The sequence below is a fragment of the Protopterus annectens genome, chromosome 6.part0, assembly GCF_019279795.1.
Source record: "Protopterus annectens isolate FY-2018-M chromosome 6.part0, PAN1.0, whole genome shotgun sequence".
NCBI classification, from domain to species: Eukaryota; Metazoa; Chordata; order Ceratodontiformes; family Protopteridae; genus Protopterus; species Protopterus annectens.
Genome location: NC_056737.1, coordinates 1,512,251,272 through 1,512,276,645, shown reverse-complemented (window position 1 = coordinate 1,512,276,645; position 25,374 = coordinate 1,512,251,272). Strand labels below are relative to the sequence as shown.

Sequence of the window (25,374 nt, the reverse complement as noted above, 5' to 3'; positions counted from 1 at the left end):
TCACTTGCCGTCACTGGGCTGGTTATTTTCTTAAGAATGTTAATTTCTTAAAGGACAACAATGGGATTCCATTTTTAAATGCTCCTTCTCTGTCCTTTTTCTTCCAATTTACTGTTCCTGCTATGAATAAACAGCAGTACATCATTTAAAATATTTTAAACAGACTGTCTCTCCACTAGAACAGTGCCTTACTGTTCTGTGGTGGTTGCACATTCAAAAAAACTTTTATCCCACCTTGGAAAAGCTTGTTACAGTTTCCAATTCATTGATGTCATCAAGACCACTGAATACAGGTAGTTTTCTGGCCAATTCCCTCCCCAGACAGACATCACCACGACTGTCCTAAAACCCACCCATGCTGTTGTGTCATGGCTCCTTAGACCCATACAGAAAGTAAAAGCTAGAAAAAGGAAAGGTCTCCTGCTGTGAGCTGTAAATCACAGCGGGTAACAGATCAAATTACTGAAGGACGGGAGATGAGTCAAAGTAGTACAATGCAGGCTTCACAAAAGACTGCAGTTTAGCCATTCTAAAAAACAGCAGCAGTAAAAAGCACTTTTGAAAGTCTGTTCTGTGGCAGTTGCACTGTTTGTGTTTTAAGTAGTCATTGAACTGCATGAAATGTTACTTAAAAGTGACTGAAAGACAGCAGTGTATGCATGTAAAATCAATGTAGTGACAGGAGATTTAGGAAGAAAGAGGCCTGCGTGATGTAATTTTTTTTGCACTGCACTGTGACATACCTAGAGGCAGACTAATTCAGAATTACTTCAAGATGCAGGACCCCGTGTGGTCAGACTCATAAATTATGCATAAAAATATTTCAAAACCTGTAAATAGTCCCAAAGTGGTGTTAAAATGTAGGAAAGACCAAACCATGATAAAATAAAATTGTTTTCGAGTCTGTGGGTGCAGTTCTCCTTTAAGAATGGTGCAGACAATTTCCTGGCACATAGTCACACCACAGTCAAGTTTGTTTTTTCTCTCTCAAGACTCTTACCTTGAGTTAGAGAAGAGAGGGAAGACCCCACCACCACCACCACCACCAGCAGGTCGACCATTCCCCTCAGTTGAAAAAGGGAATCTGTAATCTTAGCTGAAAAAAAATCTTCTGAAAAGGAATGAGCTCTTAGCCAGGCTTGCAATTCAATGGCCACAGTTCTTGCTGCTATCACCAAGGCATCTACACTAATGTATAACTATTTTGTTTGCGTGTTTGCCTGCAAGCTTACAGCTAAATAATCACTAAGAAATAGCTGGCTAAAATACTGTTACATTAATCACCAGAGCAGGTTTACTGCTAACCATTTATGCAATCACCGATGGTTTGATGCAGCTCCCTCCCAGAAGATAACTTTTGGTTGGAATGTGATGGAAATACAATGGCTGCAGTAGTAGCAGAGGTTTCTTCAAAGCAAATCTGTTGCAAGTTTCTAAGACTTGGGGGAGACGACCTTGGGCATTTCCACCCCACTGGACCTTTTCAACAATTTAAACAAAAGCATCTCCTCAAAATCCCGACTTGCAGCTTTCAACTCCAAAGACGGCTAGTGATACACAAGCTCTACTGAACAAGCAGACCTATTTAATCATTTAAAGCTGGAGCCAGAAGCATTAACCTTAACATCCACTCAGAACCAGAATAAAACTCCATCCATGGTTTCCATACCAGCAGGGAAGAAATCAAATTATGGTTCTGCCACACTATGCAGCTGGGTTGGTGAACGGAAGGCAGTGGATGTATTGCCAGAAGTTAAGAGAAATGATGGGAGTATTGGTGTCGAACAGGTTGTGAATTACTGATGTATTCTTCCATATTCTCTATTGGGACAACCTCTCAAAAAGCAACATTTCCTCAGGATAGTATAAATATGACCCCATGTCACCCATGTAAAAATGCCACAGTTCTAGTATGAATCCATTGAGGACAACGAAATAAGTAAAATGAAATAAATATGATTTGCATATCCTAAATACTGCATCCCATTGAGAATTTATGTTCCATAAAACCGCAGCCATCACCAAGTTCCCAGGCTCCAATTCATGGCATTATGCATTTTTTTTTGTCGGGGACGGCCAGCCTGACAGGCACACAAATACATAAGCAAGTCTACTACAAATGTGCAGGATTTATTTAAGTACCACCACTGTGAAGAACACTAAAGCAGTAATACTGAACACAGTCGGTAGACTGCTTACCAAACTGCTAAAAGCTGAAAACAGCTCCATTTACTTCCCAACGGTAAAGTTTTTTTTTTTTTAAACCAGCACAGTCACAATGAAGCAGCTTCCGAAATATTAAGCTCTTCCAAGTTACAATGACTGGTTTAAAATTTTGCACTATTTTTACTTAACCTTTTTTAGCATCGTTATTAAAAATAGTTGCCATATTAAATATAATCTTTTACAGCTTAAACTACATTTGAGTTAGGAACTTACCAGAAGTGTAGAAATAAGATTATATTCACTGCTGATGCTCTCCCACCAAGGGCTTCAGTAAAATGGTAGTATAAATCCTGTGTCCACAGACATCTTCAGATCTTGGCCACCATAAAGGCTAGAAGAATATCATGGTACCACAGACGCAGTGGACAACATAGTACAGCTCTAGCTGAGGTCCACTCCAAAGGACTAGACTACACTCCTCCTTTTCCATGTGGAAATCAAACAAAAGGAAGGATGGACATTTGGTGGGAAGGTATGTAAATGGGAATAAAGGAACCACCCAAACACAAAAAGTAAATCAATTACATACATACATAAACAAATAAATTAATAGGGGGTAGAAGAGAGGGTACTTGAATTGCAACAGTGCATCTATGCAAACCTCTACATTTATGGCAGTTTTGTAACACAGCTATTACTATGCTCACAGTAACATTCACTGTTGCAGTCTCACATTTAAGACCATCTGGAAACCCCACAATTCTACATAAGTGGAAACCAATCACTTGAAAGATGGTTTTAGTTTTTGGAAATGGGGTGAACAGAAGACGAAACAGATGCTTTGAGGAAAGTTACTGTAGTAACCTCCCTAAGGAAGGATGCAATAGCAACAGCAGCTGTAGTAGAATTGGCCCTGGTCTTGCCCCATAGTGGGTTTGGCATTGTAAAAGTAACAAAATGAAATGGGCTAAGCATTTAGATAAGGTCAGATTGTTAAAACAAGTCTGTTTTCTTTCCCCTTTACAAAACGAGAAACAGCTGCTCAAAAGTTTAATTATTTTCTCTATACAGTAGTTTCTGAGCCTTCTGTGCAAATCAAGAAAACAAACTGTCCATTGTCCTAATTTTTGGGGCTCTGGGAAAAATGATAACCAAGAACCTGATTTAAAGTCAATTCTGATACCACCTTACCCACAAAACGCAAGGTTGGTACATGGGATATTTTACCCTGGTGAAAGCCCACAAATGAATCTTTCCACATAAATGCATGCAGTTCCACAACTCTTCCTGCAGAGGTAATGTCACCAAAACACAATCACCTTCCAAGACATAACCTGAAGGGAGGACAAAGTGACTGGTTGAAAGAGGCCATGGTATGATCCCATGGTAGAGCAATTTTCCTTCTAGGTTGTTTTACATGAACGACCCCTTTGAGTAACTATTAAAGGGATGGAGTACAATGAGGATCAACAGAAAGGAAGAAGAAACAGCAGAAGCATGCACTTTTATACAGCTATAAGCTAAACCAGATTTAAAAAGGTCTAGCATATCCCAGGGCCATAGCCCAATTTAATTCTCATTAACACAAGACCCCCTTGGTGAACATTTCCAACACATCTATGTATGATTTTCCTTGTATTAGGTTTCTTAGCATTCTTCATAATATTTAGCATGACCTCAGAATACTTGTGCCTATCTGGAATCAAGGTAAGTCCATCCAAGCTGCAAGTCTTAACAGTACAAAGTTATGGTGCAACAGTAAGTCCCACTTTTAGAGTCAGGAGTTCTACACACACAGGACTTTGTACTTTTCTTCTCATGTTGCTCTGGACAGGGAGCTAAGTGCTGCCATGGGCCAAAAGGGAGCACTAAGATTATTTTTGGTCCATCTTCCTTTCTGTCTGATCAGGACAATTGGGACATTCCTGTTTAGCATGCATTTGTCGAAGTCCACTTGGGATCTGTTCACTCTTTCTACTAACACATTCCGCTCCAGGGAGATATAGGTTGCACCAAGTATTATATCTGCTTTCAAAGCTAAGGGAAAGGAGATGAATTAGAAAAAGTTTCTTTCCCTGCTGCAAACTTGGGTATTTTGTGATTTCTTAAAAAAAGGGGATATTATGACAGCATCCTTCACCTTTAGGGTCACCACAAATACAAATGAAATGTGAGCATTTTAAATGTTGAGATCCTGAGGAATCTGACAAAGTGGAGATCAAGAAAGGGCCTCCATGTAAAATATTTCCTTGAACTACATACAGTCAAAAATCTTGCCCTTCCTCATCCAAGTCAACTCTATCTATGGCCCTGTTCACAGCATCTTGAAGTAATTCTGGTTTAAATGCAAGCTACTCTTTGGAAACTGTAGGAATATCTAGAAAATGCAATCTGCACCATTTTTTGTAACTGTTTAGCACCCACAGATCATATGCGATTATTTTCAAGTCCTTATAAAGGATAAGCACACACTAACTTCTTCTGTGGGATGGGGTAAGGCAGAGGGGGTAGGTTGGGATGCACTTAGGGAGAGAGGAGGAGTAGAGGGGAGCCAGGCCAACCGAATGCTGACAGGTCTAAGACCCCAGAGAAACAGCTAAGGGCCTCCTCAGTTTTTTTTGCTTGTGCACGTGTGCGCATGCGAGATGTCCTCTTCTTCTTTCCTTTTCCCAGTCGAGCAGCACTGTCTTGTTTAGGGTAAGACCACCAATATTTTTTTTGGAAAATTCCTGCTACACATGGAGTTTGGGTCTGAAAAAATACACTTCAAATTGGGCAGTTTTACCCTAATCCTCCATTTTCTTATAGGTGTCTTGAACAGGAGACAAAAACAGGAGGCCCCGTTTTTCATGGGGGCATTAAAGAGCTCTGTTTTGACATTGACTATTGGTGGCACAGTCTTCAGCCAGGCATATCCATATTACAAATACAGTAGCTGCTTTCTTGCATGGTATGTACCTGGCAAGACGAAATGAAATGTCACAAGGTTCAATATCTCTTACTTCAGATCCTTGCTTTCAATCCCTTCCACTTTAGCCCATAGTTTTTCCAACAGTGTCAGTGGAACAAGAGGTAGCACACTCACCTTTACTGCAGAAGGCTGTGGGTTCCATTTCCACACCAGGTAGATGGAATGACATTGCAGGTTTTCCCATCACAATTACTAGTGAAGGTTCGGCGACCAGGGAATGTTGAATTACAGCTGGCTGAATCCCATGTTGCCTAACCTTCATGTCAGCGAGTCCCGGTTCAGCGAATGCACTGTGTATTCACACACAAGGTCGATCTTAAAATCAGATATCGTGATACAGTGGGGAATCGGGAAATGTACCCTTTTCCCCACTGTAGTGCAATCTCAGAGGTGGAACATATAATTTGCATGGGGTTTGGGGGACGCAGGGGGGCTTGCCCCCCTGCAAACACATGTAGGTCAGTAGTGTTGTGCAGTACATTCATACTGCTGGCAACTAGAACTTGTGTTACTGGTTTGAAAGGTGCAGGGGAAACCGTATGTTAAATAATACCAAATTTGAATGCTCGGCATGATGTCTGACATACTTATCTAGTCAGTGTTCTGTGTTGTGGTTCGAAGCAACAAATGTTTTTTGTTTTGTCAAAATTTTGATAATAAACCACAGTGCAGCATAATGGGGGTGCTGCACTCACCAGTGTGTCTTCCTTTTGATGAGCATTAAACACAGGTCCCATCTACCCAAGTTGGTGGTAGCTCAGGTGGATGTAAAAGAACGCATGACATCTACAGAATGAGTGGGGGAAGTTCCCTGATGTCCTGGTCATGGGTATCTGAATTATCTTTAGGAGGCTCCACCCTTTGCTTTTAGAAGTTGTTTCAGACTTTGTATCCTTTAAAAAGAGTAGGTCAGATACGCAAAGTACTCAGACAGCCCAGCTAAGGACTTGGATGAAACCTGGGCAGTGAAGTGGAGAGGCACTGCCTAGGCTAGGCAAGTTGGAGGGCACTGGTTTTGAGATTCGGTACTTTGTGCCTTGCAACTTTGGGAACGGTCTGGCTGGATGCCAATGGTGAGAGCCAAGATCTCAAAGTGATTTCCAGAAACCTCCTCAAAAGAAAATGATAGTGGAGAATCTCGCTCTCCTCTTATGAGATTACAATACAGGCGTCCGATGCTGAAGGGCATGTGTGAAGTATTTATCTGGGAGAGCATGCAGAAAGCCAATGACCAGAGGCCTTGGCCAAAACTAATTCTGCAGACAGGGGCTACGAAAGCATCTGTGTCTAAAAGCTCTTTTGTTTCTCAGTTCTCCTTCTCACTGTATTTTTCCTTAGATATAAAGGCTCCCGGTGGCTTTGAGTGCACCATGGTAGCAAATAAGCTAAACAGACTTGTCTATGGCAGAGGTGTTGGGAGGGGGGGGGTGAAGCAAAACACAGCCATGAGTCCATACTGTGCTCTGGGCTGAGGCAGGACAAACATTCTGAATGTTAACCCTTGCTGGAGAATGGCTTACCTGTAAAGTTATTCTGTATTAGGTTCAGAATCAGACATTAGCTTAAAAAATATATATAATAAAATAAAATTACAGCGGTATATTTAAGATGAAAGTAATCCCCCGTGAATATTAATCCTGAACTGCTGCTGAAGTAAGCAGACTGATGGACCAAGAGCTTTAAGCAACACACTGCCAAACACTTCAGAGCAAGATTACACCAAAGTACTGATGCTTTTTTTGGGGAGGGGGGTGCACTGACCAAAGCTCTAACGCGAGAGTAATGTTCAAATCTGGCTAGCCATGGGCTACCTGCAGGCAGGATATCACAAATGTGAGGAATACAATACTGAGTATTACACAATGGGTTATGATGAAGTCTCAAAACTGTAACCATGCTGTGTGTTCGAGATATGGGTGCCAAGAAATTCATCAAGAGTGAAGCCGTTATGGTCAGGTGCTGTGCTACAGAAGTACTGTACGTTGTTTTTTTTCCCCTGATTTTGGAGCGTAATCATGGCACTCCATGCATTACAATGGACATCTTACCAAATAAAATAAATCAGCAAGTCACCTCACTACACAGAACACATGCGGTGAGAGAGTCTTTCAAGCCAGAACGCATTTGGTAACTAATGGATGACTCTTGCACATAATGTCCAGCATTCTGGGTATCTTCTAAAATGCAGACATCAAGAAGTACTGTAAAATGAGGACAAATATAAAATCCACTGTTTGCATAACAAACTGTATATACATACATATATATTTGTTCTGGACATATTAAAAAATGTACAGAAATTTCTAAGTCTGCAAAGCAATCCCAGAGGACTTCATTAAATAATGTTTGTTTGTTACAGGGATCTACCGAATAGACTTGAAATCAAAAATCACCATGAGCTGTCCTGCTTTAGAAAGCTGAAAAATAGAAAGCCCGCAAGATTACCCATTGAATGCTACAAATGCTTTTCAAATGAACAATTTAACAAGCTAACTATATAAAATTCTTCATATCTATAAACCCGGTTTCATACCTGCACATGGTCATATAGCCATTGAATACAAAAGCAGCATAACAAAATAAAAACAAGATGCAGGAAATTGCATAACTGATCTATAAAGTAGCCACATGGATAAGACAAATATGGATAAATATAATGAACTACATAACTAACCAAATTAAACTAAACAACCAAACATGACAGCCTTACCATAACAAATCTTGATATTGGCTACTCAATCTTGCCATAGGCTCAGAAATAAAGACAGCTGCACATCCCCACGAACAGAAAATAAAAATCAATACAACAATCAATCAATTCTGGTATTTAAGCTGCATGTACTCTGCACAGGATAAAATTTAAGCCTTTTATGCAGGTCAGAAGTGCATCCAAAATGGAGACATTCCAGATATTTTTATTCATTTAATCACCTAGTGCTTCTTACTTCTCTTCCGGCTGAATCAGTTAGCATAGCAATAACCTTGGCTGACATCTCTGAAGGTGTCAATTGTATGGAAATCAGGACAGTATTTTTCAAAGCAGGATTGAAGTGTCTTATCAGTGATGGTGTTAAAACGCCCTCCTCTTAAACCTCCCCAAAAAGGCACACAAAAATCTGCGAATTAAATACCCAATTTTCACATTACTATTCTCCATCCAAGTAGCTTAATTAGTTCAGATAGTTTATTAGATGGCTGAAATAGGTGAAAATGTACTGATGAATTAATTATTTCCTGATGACTCGCTTAACTACATTTAACAGTTTCCCCACAAACAGTCTTCCCTTATTCACATTTACATTACTTTTTTTTCCACCACCCACCCCCCCCCCCCCCCAGTAATTAAATGTTTCTTCACAGCTTCTTTTAGGCATCTAACTGCTTCAATCCCTCAAATTCCTTTTTTACACCACAGGTTAACTCTACCATGAGCCACTCTTTACAGAATCTAGCTTCAACTTCATCTCACATCCCTCCAAAAATTATTTCCTTCATAACATTTCAATTTTAGGATACTTTCACTCTTCCCCTTTTACTAAACTACTAAAACGGGATACCAGGAAGTCCACTAAACAAACACTGCTCACCTAGCAAAAACATGCCGGCTGAAGATTATGACATAGGCTGAAACTATCTAATATATGACCACCACTGACTGCCATGTACCTTCCTTCTAACAATATTCCACTGTTCCCAAAAAACAGCCCCAACAAGGAATTCTGCCTCCCACCACAGATCCTCCAGCTCCTAGTCTTCACTATTCTCCACTTTCAAGAGACATGTTAGGAAACATCTTATTAATTCCAATGCCAAAATGTTAAGAAATAAAAATAAATACATTAAAATGCAGTACAGGGCTACAATTCCTTCTACTCATTTAGGCCAACTACTGCACAGACAGAGGTCAAAGGTAAAGGTGTCAGTCTATAAAAAAACTCACCTCAAAACTAGTCAAATAGGACAATGTACTCAAAACTTCATAGGTAGGCACTAGGCTATTGGCATTAGGGCCTATATGAGCCTAGTCAAACGGTACCCTGGCTTTTGCCACCCAAGAAAATTATTTTCCTGTGTCCCTGTCAAGAAGAGCCACAGAAGTGATCCCCGGGGTGAATTTCCCATCTCCCATCCAATCATCAGATTTTTCTTGAAGAATGCTAATGAGGAGCTTTGTTCGAGATAGACTGGTAATACTCTGGAACAAACAACCTATGTCATTGTTTATAAGTTCCATGATGATACATTCCATTGCCTTGCAGACCAGGCTAATGGGGCGGTAGTTGACAGGGTCTGTGGTGGCTCCCCCTTTGTGGAGTGGGATAACCGTTGCTGTGCACCATTCAGTGGGCACAAAGCCTGAGGTGAGGCTATGATTGAACATGGTACTTAGGTGGGGTGCCAGTTTATTCTGTAGTTCATGTAGAACGCAGCCTGGGATGTTGTCTAGTCCCATAGATACTGTGTTCTTGGCTTTGGAGAGTGTTTTTTTTTTTACCTGTGCAGCCGTGACTACAGGAACTTTGCATTCTTCCGGTATAGAAATGGACCCTTAAGTTAGCACTGAACCTATCTGCCAGGATGTTGGCAATATCAGTTGGTTCTGTATATTTAGTGCCATTGTGCTGCAACTTAGAGCAGATCCGAGTGTTGCCATTGAGATTTTTGACATAGCTATAGAATGCTTTGTGGTTGTCTTTAGAATCAGTGGTGATTTTGTTTTGGTAACTAGCTTTGGAGGATTCTATGAGGAATCTCAGCTTCTTACTGAGGCTGACCACAGAGTTCCTCCAATCATGGGATTTTACTCTTTTTTGCAACAGTTTCTTTCTTCTGTTGCAGAGTTTGTTTATGACAGGGGACCACCAGATTGGCTTCCTTTTTTTGGAGGATAGCATCTTGGTTCTGTTAGGGATTGCACGATCCATGCACTCGTGTAAGTGCTTATAAAGTGCAATTATATAGGATTCAGCAGTCGTACCTCTATTGTCTGTCAGCATGGGTGTCGTGAACTTTGCCACTTCTGTCTTAAGAAGCGTGAGGATGGCTTTGGAGAAATTTTTTTACGATGGTTTCCCTATTGGGGTGGGGGGGATGTAGATGTCTAGGGCGATTTGCTTGTGGTGGATCTGACAAACAAGGAATTGACCTCTGGTGTGGAACACCGGTTGCCCATGTTGGAAATGACCAGGTCTAGGATATTGCTGCCCCTAGTGGGGGTGTGGATAAGCTGATCCAAGGCGTTGGAATTTATGAATTCCAGAAAACGTTGAGCACAACAGTTGATACACGAGTAGTTTTCCCAGTTAATGGTGGGGTAGTTGAAATCACCCATTATTAAGGTGTTAGGTTGTACCTTAACATTTTCCAGTGCATCAAGAAATGAGGAGTGGGAATCCTGGGGCATAGCTCCAGATCATATCCCTGTAAGCAACAGGTTACCCTCTATGGACCAAGATACCTATAACTCATACTTAGACTTACTGGAGGCTCTCACCATTCAACCTATCATCATATTCATGGGCGACTTCAATTACACCAGTATAAACAGCAATACTTACATGACCCCAAACTTACAGGTCCAGAGATTCCTGGAATTTGGAAACACAAACACCTTGGACTAGACAGTCCATTACACCTATGAGGGGTGTAAAACTAATTCATCTGGCACAAAAACAAGTTACACTGTAACCACCTACTATAGTGCCCTCTCTGGCAAGGTCAGACTGCAAAGATGTCTCCTTTGTATTAAAAATCAGTTCTGTGACCATGGCAAATCCTGTAACATTCAGGAACTACAGGTGCCTATGCAGAACAGTTCACAGAAACCCTGTACAATCCTGTCAATATATGCAAACAGACAGCTGCGGCTTTCAGAAACAAGTCAACAACTAATTCAAAAACCAAACCACCCTGGTGGAATCCATAAAAAAAAAAAAAAAAAAAAAAGTCATAGCTAAGATTAAAAAGTGCTACTTCTACCAGCATGATAAAAAACTCTCTCATAAATCTAAAACTAAAAGCAAATCAAGTCTACTAAAGAGAAATTTGAGGTAAAGACAGCTAAAGAAAGCTTCATCGTTGCCCTTTGTCTGGAAGGTCATGTCCAAAATCTCAAAGGCATTACAAAGCAGTGTGCAAAACTGATTGGAAATGAAGTTATCTACGTGCAGCCAAAAGATACAGCAAATATGCTGGCCAACAAATTCAGCTCTTATCCCCCCCTGTCCCCCCGGCTGCCCAGGAATTACCCTCAAACAAACAGACATGTAGGGAGCAAGTCACAGATGCATTCTATAAGGTTAAAATACTGCATTGATGGAGCCCGATGGTATCTCAGGATGCCTCCTAAACAGCTTGAAACATGACCTACTGGGACCACTGGAGTCATTCTAACTATATCCTTCAGACAGGCTTTGTGCCTCACGAACAGAGAACTGCAACGGTCATCCCTCTGCACACGATTGAGACATCAATGGAACCCAGGAACTACAGACCTATATGTCGGAGTCTCATATGCAAAGCCATGGCGGGGGGATCCAAACTAGTTTGGTTTAGTCAAGGACAGATCAAGCCTACTCAACTTGAGGGACTTCTTTGAGAAGGTCACCAAGGCAATAAATGAGGGCAAAACTGTGAATACTGCCTACACTGACCTAGCTAAAGCAACTGATACAATACTCCACTTGGGCAATGTAAACAAACTCAAGGATACAGGCATAAAATATATGTTATGGGCAGGACAGCTAGCAGGCTCTCATACAGAAACCAGGAAGTTAGGCTAGGGGAGGCCATCACCACAAACAACCCAGTCACTAGTTGAGCCCCTCAAGACTCTGTACTGGGTCCACTCTTTTTTGGCATCTACTTTTCGCAAGTCAAGGCCAATGTCAAGTGCCTCTGGCTGACAAAGACTACATATGATTGCAAAGCAGGAGCAATCACAGAATTCCTACAAAACACTAATGTCCTACAGGAATAACGGACACAAATGACTAGTGCCAAAGCTACAGCTTAAAAACTCAATGCCAAGAAATGTAGAACAGTACCCTTTTGGAAGTCAGGCACCTTAGGAAATTACCATCCCTAACAGAAGAACAACCAGTAGTCAGGGATTTGGGTACTATGTAAATAATAACTTGCCTCTTCAACTAACATATATCGAAGGTAGTAGGGAAATCATTCTATATTGCTCAACTTGTCAGCAAAGGTGGCATCTAGGTTCAGTGAAGTTATCTTTCCCTCATCAGGGCCATCATTGATGGCAACACTCCTAGTATGCATCTTACCAACATATCCAACTACTGAATGTCCACAGCATTTTTTTTACAAAAATACAGGGTGTAAACAGTGTGTCCTATGTAGATCGCCTCAAAGCCCTACCTCTATGGTCTGCTTCCCACAAACTGTTGAGAGGAGATCTATGCCTGGCATAGAAGGCATCCGTGAATCCCACTCCAATGGAGCTTTTGCATATCTGCAAAATGAACAGTATCAGAATTACTTGACCTAGGGATTTAAACTTTGCCAGAGACAAAAACAGGACATAGCAGAGGGACAGGTATGCCTGTCAAGTGGAGCTTTTCCCTAACTCTAATCAAGGGAAACCTTGACCAGTGAATGGGAAATCTGAAACACACCCAGGGTCTAACACCTCTGTCTCTAGTGGGTCAAGGCAGCCTTTGAGCAAGGACAAGATTTACAATTAACCCTTAAGGTACATAAATGTGCAGGACAACAGTGGGATGCTTGGCTAGGCTTCCAGGTCCCAGTGTTCACTGGCCTAGTACACACCTACGAACCTATGGAGATGCAGGTTTAAATCACTGGTTTGACTGTTACCACATTTTCCGCCTTGTTCTTTCTACCACTTTTATGGTATTTGGCCTTGACCTCTTTATATTACCGTTATCGCTTTTCTTAGAAAGCAATTTAGAACCAATTTTGACTAGCTACCTCCTTTTTTATCTGCTTGTCACAACTGCTTCAAATACAGCAATCTTTGTGGAGCATTTGCTGTTAGATTAAGCAGACAGCATCTCATCTTGCTCCCAAGCAAAAATGAACTTATGGCTACAAACACCGCTTTTCTTTATCAACATTAACTGCTAATCCACAATTAATCAACAAGACTTCCCAAAGCACAATACTTTATACACTTGAAAATAAAACATGAATGTCCTACACCTGCAATCATTGTTTAGTGGCAAAAGATCTGCTTCCATATTTCTTTCCACTATCTTTTGCCGTTTCACTAGAAGTACATGCTTTATCAAGCCATTACACAGCAGACTCACTAAAGAAAATGGAGTTAATCCAGAACTTCTGATATTTTCAAAGTGACAAAAGTTCAAACTTATCACCAAAAAACAAGGACATAACAGTTTAGTAAAACATCACAGTACTCAACAAAATAACACTAAACAAACCTGTCAAACCAGATGGTAATGTAGGTTCTTCATTCTCATCTTCAGATGGGCATTCACTCACACTCGTCTCCGAACAATTGTGATCTTCTGCACCTTCTAACTCTTCACCCTTGTGCTCAAGTTTGGACTTTTTTGTTTCTAGAAAATGCATTGTTATCGTTAAGAATAAGATCAAGCTTAATCAGGAAAATACACAAAGTAAATGCTGTTTTACCAAAGCAACTTTTTTGTATTCCTGAACATGCAGGTAGCCACTAAACTGGTTCACCACCCACTATAAAAATACCTGATGTGCATATGAATTATGGAATTCACCTGGAAGACCTACATAATCAACAATACATGGTACTGCAATAAAGACAAGGTTTTAAAATAGATTCCAGCGATAAACCTATGTACCATATTCATAATTTGGAATATGGGACATCTATTGAGAAAAACAAATTGTGTGGATTTCTATTATTGAGCCAAGTCTCTACCCCCCCCCATTTTTCACACTCTTTGCCCCCCCCCCCACCTGTTGATCAGGCACCCTCGGCTAATCTTCCCATTCATTCTCAGAGGAAATCATCCTTCAGATAGCCATCAGGTGTAGTTAAAGGGTTTTCTACATTGTGCCCCAACATTCCCCATGGACATCCAGCTTGTTTAGCTGAATGGGAGCATGCAATGCACTGACTGGGCTCGCCATCCTTCACTCCTGCAAGAGATGTCAACAGAAAGCAGCCCTGTCCATTTTCCTCAAGCAAAGTTGCCCCACTGGTCATACCTTGAGAAATCTCACTTCCCCTATGTGCTTCTCAAGTTCTTATAATCCTCTCCTATCACCCCCCCCTCAGAAGAGGCAAGTAGGTCACCATACTACTGCACTCATCTTTCCCTCCCTGCCTGGCTCCTCCAGTGTCAGGTCTGCCATTTGAAACACAGTTATTTATTTACTTATTTGTTTTACACCAGTTGACAGGGGGGGGTCCAGCTCGGCAAAGACCCCTTTACGGTTAGCGGCACAAGGAGGAAAAACTCCTGTACATGCATACAAACAAAATCTTAAAGTTATGTCAACTGGAATACAATTAATACATTTTAAAATGTCAAAACAAACAAGACAGTAATTATACAGCGGCAAGACGTCTTATACCAATCACATTCTATACAGATATAGCCAAGATAACTACAGTAGCATAGCAAACACAATAGAGTACAGAGTTATTTACAAAGGGTGGAAAGCAAAAGGTTGAGTTAATTATGAGACAGATGAAATAAGTGGTAAAAGAGAAGAGTTAAGAAAGGCTTCGTTAGAAGGTGGGGCAAGTGAAGAGAGTGACAGCGGATAGAGTAGAGGTATAGTAGAAGAGGAAGAAAGCAGAGAGGTTATACTTATCCTGGAGATGCACAGCTACAGAGCCAGGATATTAATAGGTGTTTTCTTAGATATGTTTTGAATGCCTGTTGGTTTTCAAGAAGCTTGAAAGCATGTGGGATAGCATTCCAAAGAATAGCTGTAGAGTTTGAGTATAACGAGGCCCCCAATGCATTCTGGGCTTTAGTGACAGAGAGAAGGAGTTTATAGTGAAGAGCTCTGGTAGGCCTTTTAGTGCCAGATACTTATCAGCTAGTAGTAGCTGACTATAGTGGAGGTGATGTGGGAGTTCAATCCAATGTAGTTGTTTAAGGCCAGAACAGTGAGGGGTTCTAAACGGGCTATTTGCAGCAAAGGAAACTATTTTACTGTACCATTGTTCCAGCTTTGTGAATGTCTGCAGGTTATTTATTTTACTTAATATTTGTTTTACCAGGACAGCCCAAGTGGACAACTAGTGTTCATTTTCAGCGGAGTCCTGGGGAGAAAAGCTCCACAAAGGTTACAGAGTAACAAGTCATACATGATAAATAAAAAAAAAAAAATAATACATGATAGAAAATAGGAGGCAACACAGTATAGGGCATAACAAACCATAGGATAACTTGTAAGAGATTAGCAGTTTAAACAATAATACATGGTCATAGTACAGATATGCTTACTCTACAAACGAGCTATGCTCACATAAGTATTGTATATGTACATTTGGTTGCATAGTAAAAACTCATGTTTAAAATATGTACAATTAACATAGGTCAAGCAGTGTCAGATAACAGTAGAGGTCAGGGGACCAGGAAATAACAGCCTGTAGTAGGATGAGGGTTCAGGGGGGGATCACTGCAGTTACATATATGATTGTCATAAAGGTGTGATTTATGGAGGTTTTTGAATGGGGAATGTGTGGTTTTGTAACCTGAGATCAGGGGGCAGGATATGCAATGTTTCTGCAACCTCATGGAGGAATAGAGATTCCCCAGAGCTGTTCTTACATGGAATAACTTCTATCAGGGCTTTGTTGCTAGATTGTAGTTCCCGGTTAGAAGTGTAGAAGTTTAGAAGGCCAGTTAGGGCAGGGGTTTTATCAGGATGGTATAGTATCTGATGTGCTAGGTTGAGCTGGTGATAACGTAGTAGGTTTGGAAATTCTAACCAGTGTAGTTTGCGCAAGGATTGGCAGTGGTGAGAGCTGAACTTAGCAATGGTGGTGAACCTAGCTATTTTGTTGTAGCATGTGGAAAGTTTGTTCAGGTCGGTTTTATTTAGATTTGTTAACACTGGGGATACATAGAGTAATGCTGATAAAAAAAGAGGAGTTCTGGCTAGGGTAGTTTTGGACTTGGAGGTTAGTAAAGACAAGGTACACAGCAAGACCTCCATACAGCTACCCTTTACTGGGTAATAATTTAAGTGAACGCACTACATACATCCATTAAACATATTATGGTGACAGCAGCAGTGAGTTCAATTCTTTTCAGGTTAAGGGGCAGGTATATCTGTAGCAAAGGGAGTTGTAATGGGAGTGCTGTCGGTTTCCACTTATGCCTACTTGTTTATAGGATAACTAGAAAAACATAACATTTAATAAAATACATTTGTTCCACTATGGTCGCATTTCTGAAGAGCTTATTTTTATACATCATAACATACAAGAGGACTTTTTTTTTGAAAATGACACCATAAGCCAAGTTGCAATAGGTCAGCAAAAAGAAACTTCGTGCTTAGATGCACATTTGACAGGTTAGCCCAGCTATTTTATATTCTGCTTAATAAAAAAACAACTGCTAGCACTTTCTTACCTGCAAATGGCATGCAGAGCCCCTAATTAACAATTCTTACTCTGAACTTTTAATAACAAATACTACTTAAAGGATAGATCAGCTGAAAAGGGAGACTGTTTAAAAATTGAGGAAAGATGACAACTGCTGGTTTATGAATAAAAGTAAACACGGAGGATACGAGAGACAGAAAGTACAAACAGCTACAGAAAGGAGACTGGATAATTGGTTATGCAATATACCAGGTAAAGTGGTAAGGACAAAGTATACTTTTGGAGAAGTTTAAAAGCACTCTGCTGAAGAACTGGCATATTGGCTGCTGTATTGCCTAAACACTCTTTCTTACAGTAAAGCTGGGAACTTGTATATCCGCGGTGGTGGTGCTGCAGTAGCGTTGTCGCCTCACAGTTAGACGTTGCCCGTTCGATTCTCAGTTAGAGCGTCTTCTGTGTGGCGACATGAGTGAATGGGCGTTCCTTCGTTGAAGGTTGTGCGTTAGGCCCGGCAAGCCAGCACGTAAAAATCTACTGCCAATCATTAGAGGATCGGAGTTCCGCTGTGGCGACCCCTAACCGGGAAAAAGCCGAAAGAATCACACAAAGCTGGGAACTTGTATAATATGTTAAGACACAAACAAACTAAGGAAGTGCTAACAAATATTAATGGTCTAAGAAAATGTGGCAGATGTAGCATTTGCCCGGTAATTAAAGAAAGAGAATACCCAATATATATGGTTATAACCACTCATTAAAAACATTACAAAGATGTAACACAGATTTTGCAATCACAGCCTAGACAATAAGCAGAAATCACAACATAAAAAAGTAAAAGTTAGATAAATGCTGTACTTACAAAATTCCTCACTTAAAATGAACAAAAAATATAAAGCATAGATTTTCACACATTCATCATAAGTAAAACAGCATTAAAAAGTTGCTAACCAAACAGTGAAGGGAAGAAAGCCCTTGGGGCATAAGAAACAACAACATACTACTCATTATAAACTATACTCTTAGATGTCTGACACCTCTCCCACATCATGTGTTTAATGTGTTATTTGTGATTAGTGCTCCACCCCAGTTATAAAATTCAAACAAAAGTTGAAATCAGAGAACAGTCCACATCAAATAAATGTCTCAAGAAGAAATTTCATCTCTGTTAACAATTCAAGTCACTGTTACAAAGCACTCACTGACATTGAAAACAAGCACTCACTGACATTGAAAACTAGCTAACTGCCAGCATTAACCATTTTAAATAGTTTTAGGATGGCCAGCATGGCAATGTACAACTAATCAAAGAGGATTGTAACTAGGCAATTGTTAAGATGTTAAAGGTCTAAGAAAATGTGGCAGATGTATGAACATATTGCACACATGCCAGAAAAACAAAATGATGTCTGGATGTGCAAACTCGAGCAAATATTTTGGGATGGATGTGCAAACTCTAGCAAATATTTTGGGAAATTTTTTTATTTATTTAACATTTGTTTACCGGGAAAGTCTGACTGGACACAGGTATATTTTCAGCAGAGGCCCGGGGAGAAATGCAATGGCATTCCAGCATACCAGGCAGATACTGACATATTAAATCTGTGCAAGCATAAAAGCAAATCGTAAAGTTACTATGTATTTTATGCAAGATTATGTTTCTGCCAATATAAATGCATGCACGTGAAAGCTGGCAACCTAATAGAAATGTCCACTTCATTACTACACTCTGCCAATAACCTAAATGCTATATATGGTTCCAAAAGTAAGTTCTAATTTTCCTCTGAACTTGTATCCTTCAGGAAGACTCATGTTACACACTAACTTGGGAGAGCATTTGAAATTATTTTTTTCAGAAACTAAATTTGTTCCAGACAACAAGCACAACAGAGAATTCTAAAAAGGTACATTTTGACACATTTTGGCATTGTGCACTGAAGGAAGCATAAACATTTTTTTTTGGCTTTAACAAGACTCCAAAGCCAACACAGCCGTAAGCCTCCGATAGACAAAAGGCAGTCAGATCACCACCTATATAAATCAAATTTGTAGGTCACATCTCGGTTGCACAGCTAGGCTTAAAGGACCTCAACAGTTTTAGTCTAGTATACACCTATGAAAACAAAAACAAGACTTCTGAAAATATTTTAAACAGACGGTGAAAGAAGTATCCACACCAAAACTTTATTTTGATGTGAATAAAAGTAGGAAAAAAATAAGTGAACTAAAGACAGAATGGTAATGGTGTAGTCAATTTACAGGACGACCGACCAAATGCACGAGTCTAGAAGACACGAAGAAAAGATACGCACAGATACAGATACAACAGCAGCAGCCTGTAACTGTGTCTGTGCAGCTCCATTAATACATATATAGGAAAGCTGTGTTAGTGAAGTGTAATCAGAAAGCCATTACATAAGGCACTGCAAAGATTACACAGAATGATATTTCATCAGAAGTGAGATTTAAACGTGATCTATAAACCATGAAAACGAATGCAAACAGCCAATACTCTGCACTATTTCTATTATTGCTAGTAGTAGTGGATTTGTGAGGGAAGAACTGGAAGCAAAGGGGGGAATACTGCAACTATCCTGACTAGAGAGAGATTCAGAATAGTGCACTAAGACTGACCAAAGATATGGATTTTGCTAGTGGGGAAGACAGAGTGGACAAGACAGAAGTCTGCAATTAAGAAATACAACCATATTTTTCATTGAGGGAAGGGGCAAGATGCACACACTATTTGATGTTCATGGCAAATTAGGGAATGCAAATTTTTCCACTGCCCTGCTCATAAGCCCCCAGCTTACTACTCTGTCAAATGCTTTAACCTACCAACAACAGTATTTCCTCACATTCTGCTTCCCTCTGGATCATCAATGTTCTGTTAATGTCAAATGTTTAACTTCCCTCCATAAAACCACACTGATCCATATCTATCAATTTTGGCATCATCTCTGCCATTCTTTTAGCCAGTATAGACAAACACTATAATCACGGTTTAGGACTGAAATGGGCCTGTATGAAGTTACATCTGATGGGTCTTTAACCTATTTAGGTATTACAGCCACCACCACTTTCTTCCAAGATGTTTATGCTTCTCCTCCCCTTAAAATACTGTTAAACAAAACCTTCTGGATCTTGCAGTTTTTTTCCCCTCCTAGCTTCCAAACTTCCAGAGGAATACCATCTTTTCCTGGGGCCTTTCCTGTGCACAAGTTACACATCACCATTTTTATCTCATTTCCTTCTATCCTGTTAGTAATGGAGCTTCATCTACTACTAACCTTGCCATATTTAATTCTTCCATAAACATTTCCATTTGAATCTTTTTGTACAGACTTTCATAAAATTTTGAAATATTTTAGTACCGTCACAGTGTTACAGGAATATTTTAGTACCGTCACAGTGTTACAGGATCCCTAAGCTTGGCGACAAGCCTTTTTATCTTTTGTTGTCCAAGCAGTTATGCTAAAAGTTTCTGTGCTCTGGAGTTAAAAAAAAACAGTTGCTTAACAGCAGTCTTTCTAAACTCATGCATATTATCAAGGTATTCCCTTATCTTCTGCTTAGCATTCTGCAATTGATCCAATTCTTGTTCTGTGATATTCCCGCAGTCTACAATACTTGATCGAAATAGTTACTTGTTAACCATTTCTCTCTCTCTCTCTCTCTCATCCATTTCCACCCTATTTTTAAACTCCACACTCTCTAGCTACATTTTCAGAAAAAATTATCTTCTCTAATAACTCACAAATACTTTCCACTACCCATTCCATAAATTCCTCTCCATTCAGACAGGTGGAAAGCGCCAGTCTCATTTTTATTTCAATTACTGGTGCATGATCTGAAATAGTTATTGGATATATACCAAAACTTTCAATTAAATGCAGATGTACCTGTGAAATATATGTTCTGTCTAGTCTAGACCAGTTTTTGTATCTTGGGGAATAATATGTAAATTCACTTTGAACTCCTATTACTGAATTCAATCTCCCATGCCAACATTTTTTTTCATGAATTTCTTCAAAACATCTACCATCGTTGTTGTATTTTCCCTTCTGCACACCCTCTCATACATCTTTGGTGCTGCAAATCAAATTCCAGTCCCCACATGCAAGTAATATTGCCTGCTGAAAGTTGAGGATCATGTTTTCTAGAATTTTCTTAAGCACCTTTATAGCAGTTTTAGGTAGAATATAAATACATGCCAGTGTAATCCTCCTCCCTTGCCTGTAGCCCCTTAATACTACAAATCTACCATTATCTTTTTTATCCTCTATCACTATTGGAGCTCCTCTTGCAGTTAATGCAAGTACTCCTCTTTTCCTTTGCACCAAGTATTTCACTGAATAACGGTCCTGACAAAACTTATCAAATGCACATGTTCAGTTCTTCCCAAATGTGTCTCGTGTAAAAGAGCTATTTGCACTCTAAATTTTTAATATAGTTCACTACCCTTTCTTTCTCATATATCTGTGATGGTTTACTATTGAAAATTATGAAACTGCATCAGTCAACCGTTCACAATGTCGAACTTAAATGCCAAATCCATACTAGTGAAAAAGCAGCCCAGTCGAAAATGAATACATCGACACCCATAGTTCGATGTATTCGACAGAGCAGGAGATGACCCCCTGCGCCCCCACATCACCTACAAATTATATATACCAACTCCAACATCAGATTACAATGAGGAAATGGGTTAATTTCCCCTTCCTCACTAAACCACAATCTCCACTCAGAACGCCGAACTCAGATAATCGACCTACTCTACCCATTCGCTGTAGTGCAGTTGATGTTCTCTGGTTCGGTAGTCTGCCCATTGGAAAACTGTCTTTCGACAAAGTCACACTCAACTGACTGACATTCGGACACATGACACTAAACAATCTGTGACACCAGTTACATTTAAAGACAATACAGAACATGTCATTATGTTAAAAATGTATTATTCCCACCTTTTATGTGTAACAGCTTTTTAAGTGTCTAGTTCCAGCTTTTGTGTTAAATGTTTGGTAGTTTATCTTTTTTATACAGTCATTTCGTCACATCCATTTGCACCTATATCACATCTTATAAACCTTTTTACTTTACTTTATTGAAAGCCCCCCACACACACACACACACACACACACACACCTCTATTACACCCCTAAAACCCATTAATACTAACGCACAAAACTGTGTATCTTCAAATATTGAAATGTTATCCTCCCAATAGCAGCAACTGTCCCAGACTGACACACACACACTCAGACTACAGTTAACCTAAAAGGAATGTTATGCATGCCAAGATGCACAATGCAGCCTGTGGTTTTACAAAAGTGCTGTTTGGTTTCATTACATATTACTCTCACACATTGGGAAACCACTTGAATGCTTTCAGAAATAAATATACTGTTTTTACTGTTCTTTATTAGATTGTCTTGACAGCCAGATACAGAGTTCCTTATAAAAGCACTCATCTGCTAGACAACGTTTTATTTTCTCTCTTAAAACTTACTAGATCAAACCAAGAGCCTGAATCCAGTCATTCCCCTATGTAACAGTGAAAAACAGCATATCAAATTTTTCTTGCAACTTGCCCAGACTTTTGTTCTCTTCCTACACTGCAGTACCTACAATTCTTAAAACTGAAGGGGGGGGGGGGGCAGAGGCACTTATTTACTTTCGCATCACCATTATACTCAAAAATAACTTGAGAAATTGTATTTTTATAATGCATACTATAAAGATTAAGTCAAGAAGAAAATGTTGTTTTACTTTGCTTACAGTTAACTTTCCTATCTCTTCCCCCCTCCTAAATGTTCTTCCAAACACTTGCCCCTCCTAAATGTTCTTCCAAACATTAATGACATGAAGTAGTGCACATGCCTCGGAGTCCCCTTACAAATCCAAAGTCAAAAAAGTCCAAAATTTCCAGGTTTTCTTGTTGTGTTTCACAAATATAATTAATACTTTGTAACTGAACATTTGTCAATTTCTGAATTGCTAGTTTTAGTCATGTTGATCTCCACCTCCCAAATCCAGTCTCGGCTTAATTTCCAATGTACTTCCAGTTCTTCTAGTCAACCCCTATGCTTTTCTCTGCCTCTCAAGCACCTTCTGTTAATACAATGGAAAAGGTTTCACTGGCACAGACTCTTTGTGTTCTTCATTACCAGAACAAGAAGCAGAAGCTTCTTTGGTTTCATAACTCACTTTTTGTTGGACAAATTTTGTATTTCCTCCTTAGTAATGCTCTGCATCAAAAACAGATTTTGTCCCTCCAGGATAAAATATTCTGAAAATAGCCAAACACAGCATCTCGTACCAGCTTCTTGACATTCCTTGATTAGTGGAATACATCGACTCCTCCTCTGTCTGGTGTACAGTGAGTAATCGTTTCCCACAAAAACTCTTTGTCTCCCACTTTTAGTACTTTGTCCATTTGCCACAGTTCTGTCAGAATCAACTCCTTCTGCTGGTAGGATTACATCTTTACTATTAAAGGTCTAGGTTGCTTTGTCATGGCCAGGTTTGGAGCATACACATGATGTACCCTTTCAATTAACAACTCCTGCTGTGGAATACCAGTCCAGTTGCTTATCTGTGCTTTTATAAAATTAATACAGTTAGTTTCTTCCAGCTTCTCTGGTACAGCAGAAAATTTTGGGTTTTCCCTATGTGCACTGTCCTCCAATTCTATTTTTTTTTGAAACGCCTCTTCTTGAACAGTCTCATTCAACCAGCCTTTTCATTTTGACTTCTGATTTTTGCAGTTTTATCACCTCATCTGAATATCTTTTTAACAATTCCTCCATTTTCCAGTCTTTTGTTATTTGAGTTGATCCATTCCTTCAGTGTTTCATTTTAATCAGCTCCGAGTATATTTGACTTAATTCCTCTAGGTTACTGAAGTCATGTCTAGCACCAAAGCTGGAGCTTGCACTAGTTTTTGCTGAAGAGCTGCAGATTTCTTCCCAGTCGGTCTTTTCTCCCCGTCTTTTGTGATCGATTTTCTTTCAGGTTCTCTAAATTTCTTTTTGCTGTCATCCATGCAGTGCACTTACTAGCCAGTTACTGAAATTTACTCAAAAATGTAAAAGTTTACTGGCTCTCTCTCTTCAGAGTTTTTCACACTGGGAGAGCTGAAATTAAGTTGTTCTCAATATGCAGTCATCTTGGAAGTCCAGCCTAACAATGTGCTATTGATACTGGGCAGCACCCCAAACTAACTTTACAGCTTTATCTGAGGTATTGCAAGAATCGTGGGTCTTTGTAATCCTACAAGTTAAAACTAGATAAAACAAAAGCCAATATGAACCATCTCAGTATTCAAATAGTTAAACCTTACTGTACTCCATTATTATTCATTATGAAAATGCACTCATTGTCCCTCTGCAACTCAGCCTGGACCTGAACTGGACCAGTTTTGATCAGCATCCTACCCTGGTAAAAATACACTCCCATTAAGGGGATGCTGCATGTCTCGATAACAGAGACTATGGCAGAATACATCAGTAGAACAGCCTATGAAATCATCATAAGATAATACACCCAACAATGTACTAGACTGCCAAAATGGAAAACTTGAATACTGCATTACGTGCACTCTATGATCCAACCAAACAAAGGGTGCAAGAACTGCAAGGGTACACACTCCATTTAGTTCCTGTGGTATAGGTTTGGATTCCCTCAGCCCTCATTTTTCTGCCGTGTAACCCTCAGCAAGTCACTTAACCAAACTCTGCTTCACAGTCTCCCCTAAAAAGGGGCTGTGTGTTCAGGGGGGACTGCTTGGTTAGCAAATTATCACCACCTCCATTACAGGAGTTAAAAAAAGAAATAGAATCATACCTTCTGGGCTTGCCATAAGAGAGGCCTACTAATGGGTGGCATATTGGGAAAAATCACACTCCTAACTTTGAGAGATACAAAGTGAAGGAACAACAGCTATGAAACTACTACACATTTTGGCATGGTTAATAATGTTACTAGCAAAAATTGTGAGGGGATGCATCTTGCTGCTAGAGCTTAGAAAATTGGCACAAATGGAAAACGAAGGGCGATTAACGAGTCAAAGAAATTGGCAGAAATTTTTTTCAAAACGGATACATTGGTTGCAGTACATGAACAAAAGGTAAATGGCAGCTGCTCAAGCCTTAAGTGAAAGTAACACTCTCACCACAGTCTTACCCTTCAAAACTTAAAACAGGTTAGAACTCAGTCATCATTTACTCTTTACCAAACTCCAGATCATACACACCCTACTGTACACCAATCTTCCTCTTGTCCTGACATTGCCTCGTCTCCCTCTATACCCCTCCTAGGTGTCTCCTCAGCTCTGACCAAAACCTCATCCAAATCTATACACCCAAAAGCAAAATAGGGCAAAAACTTTATAGCTACCTCCCAGCCCTAGCTTTGAACAAACTTCCATTAGAAATCAGGAATATCAGCTACCCACAAAAATTCAAGGTTGCTAAAAACTAACAGTTCTCGGATCAGTCACTGCAATCACCCTCAGTGACAGCCTCCCTAGTCTCACATCCTTCTCCTGCACCTGCCTCAGCTACCCTCTTTGCATGCATCTTACTTCTCAAATTCTCTCTACCACCCACACCCTCCTTCTGCCTCTCTTGTCTACTCACCGGCTGAACTCCTACTCCCCTCTACTTCATAACTGACACACATCCTC

The 25,374-nt window shown here is 39.9% G+C and overlaps 1 protein-coding gene across 2 annotated transcripts in view; it reads right to left on the bottom strand.

Moving 5' to 3' along the window:
• Window positions 1-25,374, bottom strand: part of DDX18 (DEAD-box helicase 18) — a 516,018-nt gene that overhangs the window by 458,950 nt on the left and 31,694 nt on the right. For both annotated transcript variants that reach the window (XM_044074977.1, XM_044074978.1), the window contains one exon: window positions 13,564-13,701. In XM_044074977.1, the coding sequence (XP_043930912.1) occupies window positions 13,564-13,701 (138 nt within the window). The remainder of the gene's footprint in view (window positions 1-13,563; window positions 13,702-25,374) is intronic.